The sequence below is a fragment of the Anomaloglossus baeobatrachus genome, chromosome 5 (assembly GCF_048569485.1).
Source record: "Anomaloglossus baeobatrachus isolate aAnoBae1 chromosome 5, aAnoBae1.hap1, whole genome shotgun sequence".
Taxonomy (NCBI): Eukaryota; Metazoa; Chordata; class Amphibia; order Anura; family Aromobatidae; genus Anomaloglossus; species Anomaloglossus baeobatrachus.
In genome coordinates, this window is record NC_134357.1 from 526,674,357 (window position 1) to 526,688,219 (window position 13,863).

Here is a 13,863-nt window from a genome sequence, read left to right on the forward strand (position 1 = left end):
CCAAATAATTGGTTACGCAATTTCTCCTGAGTTTGCCAATACCCCACATGTGGTCGAAAACTACTTTTGATGCACAATGCTTCGAATGGAAGATGTGCCATATTGGAATTCAGATTTAGTTAGAATTGTTTGGGGGTAGCCCCTGACATGTCTGCTATTCTGACATTCACCCTCCCCCCGACCCTATTTTACAAACTACACCTCTCAATGAATTTATCTAGGGGTGCAGTGAGCATATTGACACCGCAGGTGTCACAAAATATTTGTGAAGAAAAATTAATTAGATTTTTACCACTAAAATGTTATTTTAACTCCAGATTTCAAATAGTCAGGGAATAAAAGGGTAATAAAAAGCCCCATAATGTGTTAAAAAATTTCTCCTGAATGTGGCAATACACCACATGTGACCGTACAGTACTGTTTTGCTACACAGCAGGTCTCTGGAGGGAAGGAACGCCATTTGACTTTTGGAGCACAGATTTTCCTATAATAGTTTGCTTACTCCATTTGCATAGCCCCTAAGTGCTACAACAGCAGAAACCCCCACAGGTGACTATATTTTGGAAATTGCACCCCTCTGGCAATTCATCTATGGGTGTAGTTACAATTTTGTCTGTGTTAAATACTCATGGAGTCAAATGCAGTGAATGTTATAGAATTAAAAATTGGAAATAAGCTATTGTTGTGCCCATAGATTGTGCCCAGCTCTTGCTTTTGGAAACACACATCCCAGACATTAAGCGGACTCTCTTCATTACAAAAATGCCAAACATGTGGACATTAACTGTGGTTTAGGAATATTGTGGTGCTCAGAAGGGATGGGGCATTTGGATTTGGCAGTGCAGATTTTGCTGGATTTCTTATAGGGGGAAGCCATAGCATTTTTTTAGATCCTTTGTGCTACCAGTAACGTGGAGGCCCCCTAGTTTCACGTAAACAGATGATGGACCTGAGTGAGGAATTTGGGGTTTTTTTGTGGGTTGAGTTGAATTATATTGGGTGACTGTTTGGGATATAGAATATTGTGGTTCAGTTCACGTTTATCTTGTGCTCGATGCTGAGCACGTAGATTAAAATTTCCATGTACATCTCCAAAATACGTGATATAGGTGAAACCATCAACGAATCCATTTACTATAATAAGCCAGCAGAGTTACTCCGGGCTTCGTTTGGAACCTGTTCAGCAATGTTTGTCTTTTCAAAGGTGAACAAATGGGTTGATGACTGCACTTATGTACATTTCTAAAAAAGAGGCATAAAAAAATGCACATCACTGGACCACAGGCACAGACAGGAGTTCAAAGTGACTTTCTCTGCCGCATTACAGTGAATTTTCCGTTGGGAATTTTGTCTGAATCATGTTTTTCAGAGATCTAGACGGAATCCCCGTGCTCAGCATAGAGTGCAGAATAAATGTGAGCCGAGCTGTACTATGATCTTTGGGGGGGGAAAGTAAACAAATCAAGAGCAATGCTGTTTTCAGTGTTGACCTTTTATTCTCAGGTCGTTCTGAACATGGCAATACCAAATATATGTACTTATATATATATATATATATATATATATATATATATATATATATATATATATATAATAAATATGTTTTATTTGTTTGTTTCTTTTTTTAATTTCACTTAGTCCCCCCATAGGACTTTAACTTCTCTTTCTCTGATCACTGGTATAATCCATTGCAATGCACAAGCCTGTTATACCTGTAAGTTTTATATTGACAAAAGCTTCTTAGACCAAACTCCTGGTCTAAGAGGTTTTCTGTAGCTGGCTGAGCCAGAGGTTGTCATGACATCGTTATGATGACCCCTGGTTGCCTTGGCGGGTGGTAGGGGCCGGTTCTCTTGGAAGCCGAGTACACTCCCTCTCCCAGCCTTTAAATGCTGCGATTGCTATTGATTAGGGTTAAACAGTTAGGGGCGGGTGTGGGAAACACTCCTGTCTGTGAAAGCTGGGGTTCGGCTGTCGCATAAATCATAGGTCTGGAATCCTTTTCCAACCATGACTTATGGGGTGTGTTATAGGTCGCGAAGGGACTAAAAAAGTAATGAAGACATTTCTAGGTAACAACAACTATCCAAAATTTAAGTCCATCATGGAGAACCTGCTGAGATGTTTCAAAGCCTTGGGCTGTCTGATAAATTTGCATGAAGTTACATTTTTTACATTCCAATTTGGACTACTTTGCTGAAAACCTTGATGGTGTTAGCGAAGAGCAAGGAGAAAGATTTCATCAGGATATCAAGGAGCTTGAATGATGATACCAAGGTAGATGGAATGTGCACATGATCAAACCCAAGTTTTGCATACCTGTGTTACTACACAACTTAATATGTGGACATCTATGGTTTGATTTGTTTGCTTGCGTGGATTGGATGGGTTGTTACTGACATCTGGTGAGAAATTCATGTCAACAGCCCCTATAACAAAATATATATTTATAAAATTAGTGAGATATTCAATACTTATTTCACACGCTGTTTATTTTATAGTTGTGTAATGAGAACGGTGGAAATGGCAGGATTACAGCTGATCAGAGATATAACTTGCCCATCTGTCTATGACTCTCTTACTATATCTTTTTCAGGGTGAAGATCTGATTCATATCAATACTACAGGGACCTATGTGAAGGATGAAGAGGATATAGAGTGGTTGAAAGTGGAGATTCCTACAGATGATTACCCAGGTGAGTAGTGACCATTAAGTGTAGAGAAGTCACAAATTCAACTCCTTTAAGGCTATGTGCCCACGGTACTCTGTACCCGTGGATTTTGCCACGGAAAACCTGCGGATTTATCTGGATTTTTTAGATAAATCCGCAGGTTTTAGCAAGTACAGACACTCCTCATGTTATCCTATGGGACATGGGGAGTGCTGTGTCCATGCTGTGGAATGTGCGGCTGCGGATTTCCCACAGCCGCACGTAATTTCATGTCAATTATTTATGCGGAAATACCTGCGGAATTCCCGGCCCTCCACTATGGAGATAGGGCCAGGACTTCCGCAGGTAAGCCGCATGAATGTCCGCAGGTTTACCGCAGCTATTTCGCTGTACTACTGCAGCTATAAATAGCTGCGGTTTCCGGGGAGCAGCTGCGGTAAACCTGCGCACGTACCTGCGGATATATCCGCAGGTACAAAGTCCCGTGGGCATATAGCCTAATAGTTGAATACATTTCTAGAAAGAAAATGTTATGGAACCAAAAGAGAAACAGAAGGAATGGGAACAAACAAAGCAAGAGTAGACATTAAATCTAATGTCATTTTTTTTCTGTCACCCATGACAGCACCCCCCAAGAGAGGGATCCGCCCTTAAGGACAGGAAACCTACAGGATTAAAATGGGCGGTTCCTCTCCCCGCATCAGTTGGTTTCCTCGCCTTGACGGGGGGACCCTCAGGACGGCGGGTCCGTCGGGTTTTTTCTTCCTCCCCCCCCCATAGGGGTGTTTTACCTTCCTGGTCCAACGTGCTCCAGGTGGCTGTGGGGATCCTGGCTTCAGAGATTGCGTGGATGGAAGCGCTGCAGCATGACCAGTGGGTTCTCTACTGTGAGCGGCGTCTCCATGCTGGTGATCTCCGGCCCGGGCATGCGCATGCACAGGACGTGTCATTTCGGCGCGTCCTGGTGTCAAGTGCGCCGGGCGACGTGCGCACCCATGGGGGCCGCCATTATGGTGGTGGCGGGCGCCATGTCTCCCGGGACTGCGCAGGATGCATCATTAGACGGGTCCTGACGCTGAGCGCGCCTGCAGGCGACCGCTCGGTGGTTGCACGGCGCATGCGTGGAGGGCTTGTGCATGGAGGCCCTTGCAGGCTTTACTGAGGCCAGCCTGAGGAGCAGTATTGGCGGCCATATTCCGTTCGGGCTGCGCATGCGGGTGGGTCAGGAGGCCCCTCTGTCCATGGAGTGCGCCGGAGGAGGGCGTCAAAGACATAAGGAGGTGTGGCCTGGAGGCGTTCTGGACGGGGGGCTATTGAGCTCTCCTGTCTTTTTAAAGACGGTGATGCCCTTGGGGGATACTCCAGCCGGACCCCTCCACAGTGATGAAAGGGCTCGTCTGTCGACAAGCCTCCGTCTGAGCCGGTACCCTCTCCGTTCATCTGATGATGAGTGATGTCTGTAAATGCTCAGGTTTTTTTATGGGGTTTTCCGGTTTTCTTTCTTGTCTTAAGCCCGCTACACACGCTTCAATATATCTCACAATCCGTCGTTGGGGTCAAGTTGTAAGTGACGGACATCCGGCATCGTTTGTGAGGTATCTGCGTGTGACAGCTACGTGCGATCAGGATTGAACGCAAAACCGTTGATCGCAAACACATCGTATCATTCTCTAGAATTGAGCGTTTTGTTGCACGAACCTAGTCAATTGTAACGTGTGACATCCCTCATACGATTTTGGTGTCTGAGGCTATGTGCGCAGGTGTGCGCTCTGCACCGCAGCTTAAAAAAGGTCCGCTTCAGAGCGCAGCTGAAAAGCTGCGTTCTGAAGCGCCTCACAATGTCTGTCATTCACTAATCTCTGTCAGTCGGTCACTATCTCTGTCCCTCACTCTCTGTCCATGTCAGTCTATCCCCCTCTCTCATATACTCACCGATCCTCGGCGCTGCACGGCGTTCACACTGCTCCGGCGGCTTTTACTGTTTTGAAAAAGCCGGCCGCCCATTAAACAATCTCGTATTCCCTGCTTTCCCCGCCCACCGGCGCCTATGATTGGTTACAGTGAGACACGCCCCCACTCTGAGTGATAGGTGTCACACTGCACCCAATCACAGCAGCCGGTGGGCGTGTCTATACTGTGTAGTGAAATAAATAATTAAATAATGAAAAAAAACGGCGTGCGGTTCCCCCCAATTTTAAAACCAGCCAGATAAAGCCATACGGCTGAAGGCTGGTATTCTCAGGATGGGGAGCTCCACGTTATGGGGAGCCCCCCAGCCTAACAATATCAGCCAACAGCCGCCCAGAATTGCCGCATACATTATATGCGACAGTTCTGGGACTGTACCCGGCTCTTCCCGATTTGCCCTGGTGTGTTGGCAAATCGGGGTAATAAGGAGTTATTGGCAGCCCATAGCTGCCAATAAGTCCTAGATTAATCATGTCAGGCGTCTATGAGACACCCTCCATGATTAATCTGTAAATTACAGTAAATAAACACATACACGCCCGAAAAAATCCTTTATTAGAAATAAAAAACACAAACATATACCCTGGTTAACCACTTTAATCAGCCCCAAAAAGCCCTCCATGTCCGGCGGAATCCAGGATGCTCCAGCGTCGCTTCCAGCGCTGCTGCATGGAGGTGACCGGAGCTGCAGAATACACTGCCGCTCCGGTCACCTCCACGCAGGTAATGAAGACAGCCGCGCGATCAGCTGCTGTCACTGAGGTTACCCGCTGTCACTGGATCCAGCGGTGGCCGCGGGTAACCTCAGTGACAGCTCAGCTGATCGCGCTACTCACCTCAGTTGCTGCGTGGAGGTGATAGGAGCGGCGGTGAGTAGCGCGATCAGCTGAGCTGTCACTGAGGTTACCCGCGGCCACCGCTGGATCCAGTGACAGCGGGTAACCTCAGTGACAGCTCAGCTGATCGCGCGGCTGTGTTCATTAGCTGTGTGGAGGTGACCGGAGCGGCGGTGTGTGCTGCAGCTCCGGTCACCTCCATGCAGCAGCGCTGGAAGCGACGCTGGAGCATCCTGGATTACGCCGGACATGGAGGGCTTTTTGGGGCTGATTAAAGTGGTGAACCAGGGTATATGTTTGTGTTTTTTATTTCTAATAAAGGATTTTTTCGGGCGTGTGTGTGTTTATTTACTGTAATTTACAGATTAATCATGGAGGGTGTCTCATAGACGCCTGACATGATTAATCTAGGACTTATTGGCAGCTATGGGCTGCCAATAACTCCTTATTACCCCGATTTGCCAACGCACCAGGGCAAATCGGGAAGAGCCGGGTACAGTCCCAGAACTGTCGCATATAATGTATGCGGCAATTCTGGGCGGCTGTTGGCTGATATTGTTAGGCTGGGGGGCTCCCCATAACGTGGAGCTCCCCATCCTGAGAATACCAGCCTTCAGCCGTATGGCTTTATCTGGCTGGTATTAAAATTGGGGGAACCGCACGCGTTTTTTTTTCATTATTTAATTATTTATTTCACTACACAGTATAGACACGCCCACCGGCTGCTGTGATTGGGTGCAGTGTGACACCTGTCACTCAGAGTGGGGGCGTGTCTCACTGTAACCAATCATAGGCGCCGGTGGGCGGGGAAAGCAGGGAATACGAGATTGTTTAATGGGCGGCCGGCTTTTTCAAAACAGTAAAAGCCGCCGGAGCAGTGTGAACGCCGTGCAGCGCCGGGGATTGGTGAGTATGAGAGAGGGCTGCTAACTTCAGTAATTTAGGAGATTAGCGGTCACCGGTGAGCCCTTCACAGGTGACCGCTAATCAGGGCGCGACACAGACAGAGCCGCAGCATGACAATGAAGTCGGGGGAAGTTCACCCGAGTTCATTCTCACAGTGCGGCTCTGTCTGTGTCTGCTGTCATCTGCCATTCAGCTCTGCTACATGGCTGTCTGTGGCTGCTGTTAGCGGCCATGTAGCAGAGCTGAACGGCAGATGACATAGTAAAAACGCATCCCTACACAGTACACACGCTTGGCAAGTCAATAAATAAAAAAAAAAAAAAAAAAGGTGCCCAATGCATACGTCACAGAACACATGATCTAAAGGATCGCACATAAAATTGATCAATTTAACATAGACTACTAACGCACGTGTGACAGCAAATGAACGACCAACGTGCAATCTCATAAGATCCCGTATGCAACCTGGGCGTGTCACATCGCAAATGCGATTGTACAACTAATTGCAACGTGTAAAGTGGGCTTTAGACTCGACAGAAGTCCGGGAAATGATTTGAAAAATTAAAACATAAAGTATGCCCCTTATGGGACAACCCTTTGCCAGATTCCTACAGCAAACAATTGTGCCATTCCTGTTTTCAGCAAACCCTCTGTGAAGATACACCGGATTTTGCATCTGACCTCCGGTCGATCATTAAAGCTGAAGTCCAAAGATCCCTGCAGTCTCTGAAACCTAAAAAAAAGGCCCCTGCCTCTGACCTCTCAGACGCTTCAGTTGACAAGGGGGAACTTTCTCATTCTTCCTCGGACTCCTCTACTTGAGATACAGGTAGTCATTAGGACTTCCCCGTGGAAGATATGGGACACTTACTTAAAGCAGTTAGGTTCACAATGGGTTTCACAGAAGAAAAACCTCAGTGCTCGATGCAGGATGTTATGTTCAGAGGGTTATGACAAAAGAAGCGTCGCTCCTTCAACCAGAATGAAAATGTGAAAAGCTTAATTACAAGAGAATGGAAGAGACCTGATAAGAAAAATACTACATGTCTTCCTTCAAGCTCAAATATCCTTTTGATGATGAAGCCTGTTCGTCTTGGGAGAAAGCTCCTAAATTGGATGTTGCGATAGCTAAGGCGTCAAGGACGTTTGCACTTCCTTTTGAAGACATGGGTACCCTTAAAAATCCATTAGACGAAAAGGCAGACTTTTTTTCTAAAGAACGCATGGGAGGCGTCAGCAAGGGGTCTAAAACCAGCTGTGGCGACAACTTGTACAGCCAGGTCACTGATGGTCTGGCTAATTCACTTGGAACAGCAATTAAAGACTGGCTGTTCCAGAGAGGATACCCTGGCGTCCCTTCCTCTAATCCAAGGAGCAGCGGCTTTTCTACCAGACGCATCAGCAGACTCCACGGTTCTTGCAGCCAGATCGTCAGCCCAGTACAACGCAGCCCGGCGGGCTTTATGGTTGAAATGTTGGCCTGGAGATCTTCAGACAAAGTCAAGATTATATCTACTGCTCTGTACAGGTAACTTCCTCTTTTGGTCCTACCATGGATGACATTTTGGAAAAAGCTGACAAAAATAAGCGCTTCCCTGCTTTGTCTTTTTCCACTCGCAGGAACACCTTCAACAGGAGGCGAAGATATAGTACAGCAAGGGGCCTCAAAAATCCGGTCGGGTTGGCAGGACAGCACCAAAAATCAAAAATGATTTATGTTTAATAGACCCTCACAGGAGAAGAAAGCCTCCTAATTTCCCACCTTCCTAGGTAGGAGGAAGACTATCGCACTTTCCCTCAGCCTGGGAACGTATTTCCTCAAATAAATGTCTTGGACATAGTTAGACATGGTCTAAGGTTTTGGGGGGTTTTTTGTTCCCCTCCCCATAGATACCTTCCTACGAGCCTCTCCATCGGAACAAACTGCCCTGGAATTAGAAGTCCTCACTCTTCTCAACAAATCAGTTTTAGTCCAGGTACCACCGCAAGAGGAAGGCGACGGTTATTACTCCCCCTCTTCCTTATCTGAAAACCAGAAAGTTCCTTCTGCATGATCATCAACCTAAAGGGGCTGAACAAACATATACGGGTCTCCACCTTCAAAATGAAGTCAGTGAAGACGGCAGTCAAACTCTTGTTTCCACAGTGTTACGTGGTGGTCCTCGATCTCAAGGACGCATACTACCATGTTCCAATTTCACCTTCGTTCCAGCAATTCCTGAGAGTGGCTCTTCAGATACAGGGATGCCTCCACCACTTCCAGTTCAAGGCTTTACCCTTCGGGATCGCCATCGCACCAAGGGTTTTCACAAAACTAATATTGGAAGTGTCCTCTCATCTTCGAGAAAAAAAAGTGTTGCTCGTGCCATACCTAGACAACTTCCTCATTGTGGGCCACTCAGCTACTCATTGATCCAGGCAATTACATCTAGTTAAGTCCAAACTTCAAGAGCTAGGTTGACTTCTCAATCTCAACAAGTCTTGCCTGATCCCGGCTAAAACACAAATTTTTCTAGGCCTAGTTCTAGATTCTGGGGTCCAGGAATGCCACCTCTCTAAGGACAAAGTCCTGAAGGTACAGAGTCGGGTGGGGAACACCATACACTCCCCCTCCATGTCCTTGCGGCAGGCCATGTCTCTCCTAGGTCTGTTAACATCCTGCATTCCGGCAGTTCCATGGGCTCAGGGTCACATGAGGGTCCTCCATTGGGACATATTGGCTCTCCAAGAGTCTCTGGGCCAAGCACTGGACAAACGGATTCTCCTTTGACACTCCACTATAGCTTCCCTTCATTGGTGGGTACAAGACTCCACCTTCGCAAAAGGTGTCGGTATCTCCAAAAAGAATGGTCACCACAGATGCCAGCCCATACAGATGGGGAGCTTATTTAAATGGATCTCTGGTACAGGGCAGCTGGCTAGCATCAGAGGAGAGTCTCTTTCTTCCAATGCCAAGGAACTCCTAGCAATAGAGAAAGCCTTATTAGAACTCCTGGCATTCTTGAAGGCTCATCCGGTCAGAATCTTGTCCGACAATCAGGTCGCAGTGGCCTATTTAAATCATCAGGGGCGAAAACCCTGATGGACATAGCATGACACATTCTCCAGTGGGCGGAGGTAAATATCCCCTCATTGTCCGCTCTCCACATCCGCAGACAGGACAATCCTACGGTGGATTTTCTCAGCAGGGTCAGGTTACATCAGGGAGAGTGGATTTTAAAAAATTGTATTTTTACTCAAATAGTCCATTTATGGGGTCATCCAGACATCAACCTCTTTGCCACACTGGCCAATGGAAAACTCGCTCGTTTCTGCTCCCTAAATCCACGTGAACAACCTCATGTGGTAGACCCTCTTTCCATAACATGAAGCTTCCAGTTGGCCTACGCCTTTCCACTTCTGCGCCTCATTCCTCCGACTTTGCGGAAAATAAGAATGGACAGGCGAGAGTCATCCTAATAGCCCCCTTCTGGCCTAACAGGCCTTGGTTCTTTTGGCTCCAGCAGATGTCTATCGGATCCGTAGGTCTTTCCAGAGAGCTCGGACCTACCTCCACCCGGCGCTTGCATTCTGCACCTCACGCCGTGGAACTTGAGCGGAGAATGCTGGAACAAAGAGGCTTCTCAGCTGGAGTAGTTTCCACCCTGCTTGCCAGTAGAAAGGCAGTCACCACCCAGCTTTATTCCCATACCTGGCGTAAGTTTTTAGATGTTATGGGGGCTAGTCCATTGGGGGAGGTACCCATTGCCCAGATCTTAGACTTCCTTCAGGCGGGGTTAGATCTCGGACTCACAGTCAACACACTAAAAGTAGGTTTCTGCCCTGGGGGCACTCTACAGTTGTGATCTGGCACAGAATCGTTGGGTTTCTGATTTATTAAGGCGTGTGTTAGGTCCCAACCTGTACGTTCCCCTAGGTTAGCTCCTTGGGATCTTAATTTGGTACTGTCAGCTTTCATGGAACCCCCCTTCGAGCCACTTACTGAAATTTCAATTAAATTCCTTTTGTTAAAGTGATGCCTCCTAGTGGCCTTGACCTCGGCTAGACAAATTTGGTACATTCAAGCACTATCTACAGACCCCCCCCTTTTACCACAATTCGGGAGGACAGGGTGATTATGAAGCCTAATCCCTCTTACCTTCCAAAAGTAGGCTCTAAATTCCATATGTCCCAAGGAATTGTGTTCCCTATTTTTTTTTAGAGTTCCTAGCAATGATAAAGAAAGGAAGCTATACACTTTGGATGTGCGGAGATGCTTACTGCAATACTTATCAGTAAATAAGGACTGGAGGAAAGAAAAATCACTATTTGTAGCCTACCAGGGCCAGCGTAGAGGGTTCAGAGCCTCAAAATCATCTTTAGCCAGATGGATCAGGGACCCAATTAGCCTAGCCTATGTAGCTAGCGGTAGGGAGGTTCCTGCGGAGCTTAAGGCTCATTCCACAAGGGCTATGGCAGTGTCCTGGGCGAAACGATCAAATGTCTCCATTGAGAACATATTCAAGGCAGCCACCTGGTCTTCATCCTCTACCTACTATCGGCTGGATCTCTCAGGCTCTGATGTCACCTTTGGGAGCCGGGTCCTAAGGCGGTGCTCCCACCCTAATTAATATTTCTCTGTAATTCTCTTATGGGCTGCTGTCATGGGTGACAGAAAAAAACACTCAAATTACTTACCGGTAATATGTTTTTTTAGAACCCATGACAGCACCCGGATATAACCTCCCATTGTTGAGGGTTTGTCACCTTTTCGTTTCTCCCCGTTACACTTGGTGATCTCCTCCTTAGTGGTTATGGTGCTTAATGATGCATTAACAATAATTTGTTTCCTGGAGGTCCTTTCATGCTCTATAAACCAACTGATGCTGGGAGAGGAACCGCCCATTTTTATCCTGTAGGTTTCCTGTCCTTGAGGGTGGATCCCTCTCGTGCGCTGCGGTCATGGGTTCTGAAAAAACACATTACCGGTAAGTAATTTGAGTGTTTCACGGTTCTGTTTATGTCAACACAAATATATAAAGGTTTTAGGACTATAGACAGAGGAGGTTAACAGGAACATACAAGGTTAATAAATATTAGCATGGATATCAGAAGAACAAGTAACTACAGAGAATCCATAGCTGGCCTACATATATAGAAGTAAATAGATTCTAAAGTGATCTCAAACATTTACAGTATACTAATCAGGGATTTGCCTGTAGTTGTATCCTCCTGCTGGGATGGCACCAGTCCTGACACAGATTTTGGTGCTAGCCATCATCTGGTGGTGACTTCAGACCAGACTCTGCATTCTGAATCCCCCCAGACCAATGAGACTTTGCTATATACTATGTTTAGTCCCTATTCCCAGAGATACGTCTAATGGTGACGGTGTCTACTCCTCCTTCCTTGTGCTGATCTAATACCCCTTCTCCCCTAACCGAGGGGACGATCAGTACAGGAAGTATGAACAATCTGGGAAACCAAAACTCCATCACACAGCTAGCACTCATGGAGATAAAAGACAATATGTGATAAGGAGGCAATAAAGAGCAGGGAGGAAATAACCAGATGACAAGACGATTTTCACAGCACACCAAGTAGCACACAGTAAATCATCAGCAACAAACACAATAGCACACGGACCAGGTTAGAGAAAACTATAGTCGGCATGGGAAGACAGATTTCTCCATCTTAAAAAGGTGGGGAGTACCTGTGATAAGTTTTCCCGCCATATATGATCCAAAATGTAACCTGCAGGCTTGCAGAAATGCTTGGCAATCTGGAAAATGTTTTTTGGTGTTGATGTCAGCTGTGTAGTGCCCAAAAACACAGCTGGCGTCAAGCCCTGGAGTTAGTAGTAGAGAGGTGTCTATCAGACAGTCCCATTACTAACCTAGTAATAGAACAGAAAAAAAAATACACACAAAAATCCTTTATTAAGATTAAACACTCACCAAAACTTTCCTTGTTGCCAACTTTTTTTTTTTTTACAAAAAAATCCATGAAGGCCGCTGTATTCCATGAAATCAGCCATAGTCCATAAAGGCAAACCTGAAAAAAAAATAGAAACATACAAACAGAGAAATAAAACAAGACACTTCCTCTCATTCACCACTTTATTAAAGAAAAAAAGACCCATGCAGGCCCAACATAGTTCAGCAATTCCGTCGAACAAATTCTCTGAAGAGCTAACGTTACCCCTCTTCAGATACTGTATATCGAGTCACACTTCGCCATAGGCTTTGTACGATGAAATTGGGATTATTTTTTTTTGTTTTGTTTTGTTAGAAAGTGGTGAATGAGGGTAAGTGTCTTGTTTTATTTCTCTGGAGGGACTTTTTTTTTTCTTAAAGATAGTTCAGGGATTCATGCACATCACTTTGGCACAATCAGAGAGTCTCAGAACTGCGGTCCCTCTCTGGGGAACTGGGATGGGAGACACGAGGGGTGTGGCTTTTTTCCCAGATATGTACTGAATCGGGGGTATTGCACTTTCCCATTTTGAAGGCCAGCTATGACCTTCCACATTCCCATATTTGTAATTACCTTCGTTTCAAAGAGGCAATGAGTGCACAGATGGGTGCCAGGCCATGGAACTTGCCTACCTTTACCATGTCTGGGTTGATTCTTAACCCTCCTACCAGTTTATATTTACCTTTTTCTCAATACTGTGATGTGGTGGTCTGCCCCTCACTCATTAGGTATCATGACGACTCCAGACTCTGTTCACATTGCAGAGTCTGGCAGGCAACCTGATGCTTCTTAGTTGCTCAGCCAGAGTCAGGAATTGACTAGTTAGTGCTCTCTGGTCATCGGTTTAGCAGGAGTTAATTCCTGCTGGCTGGTGAATTGCTGCTGGGGTCACAGGTTGCTGACATGCTATCACAGCCGCCTCCGCCATAAATAAAATGGAGGAACTTAGCTTCACATGCCGAAGATGGTTCTAGTTTTGCTCCAGCATTATCAGTCTTTGTGCGTGGAGATCCAGTTGTTGCACTGTTGTATGCAATTTAGTGTGCTGTGTTGTTTATTTCCTCCCTGTACTTCATTTCTCCCTGAGCACGTATTGTGTTTTCCCCTCTGTGTGCTTGCTGTGAGTTTGAGCCTTGGTTTTCCCCTGTCTATCTGTATTTGTGGGATTCTTTACTCCTATCCCAGCTCTCCCTGGATGTTGTTAAACCAGGTCTGCTCAGGAGATAGGGCTACCCTAGCGGTCCAGACCGGGGTACGATCAAGCCTACCTCTGGAATAAGGGACCGTTTAGGGCTCCTAGTCTGAGGGCCAGTCTAGGTGCCCATACTCTTAATTACTGTCTCATATCTGTAACATATACTGGGTTTTTGTGAGCAGGTGATTAAATTCTTAAATTATATAATAGGTTCCCTGATCTCTCTATGCCAATTTTTTTTTTCTACTAATCTATTGATTTGAGAGCATATGAGTTAAGAGATACATGATACATGCATACTTTTTTAGAAAGAATCGCTATATTATGCAAA

General features: G+C 46.1%; 1 protein-coding gene across 1 annotated transcript in view; it reads left to right on the forward strand.

Moving 5' to 3' along the window:
- The window catches only part of LOC142312110 (uncharacterized), a 68,833-nt gene that overhangs the window by 22,982 nt on the left and 31,988 nt on the right, over positions 1-13,863 (forward strand). The window contains exon 6 of the mRNA XM_075350993.1: positions 2,597-2,696. Coding sequence (XP_075207108.1) covers positions 2,597-2,696 — 100 coding nt within the window. The remainder of the gene's footprint in view (positions 1-2,596; positions 2,697-13,863) is intronic.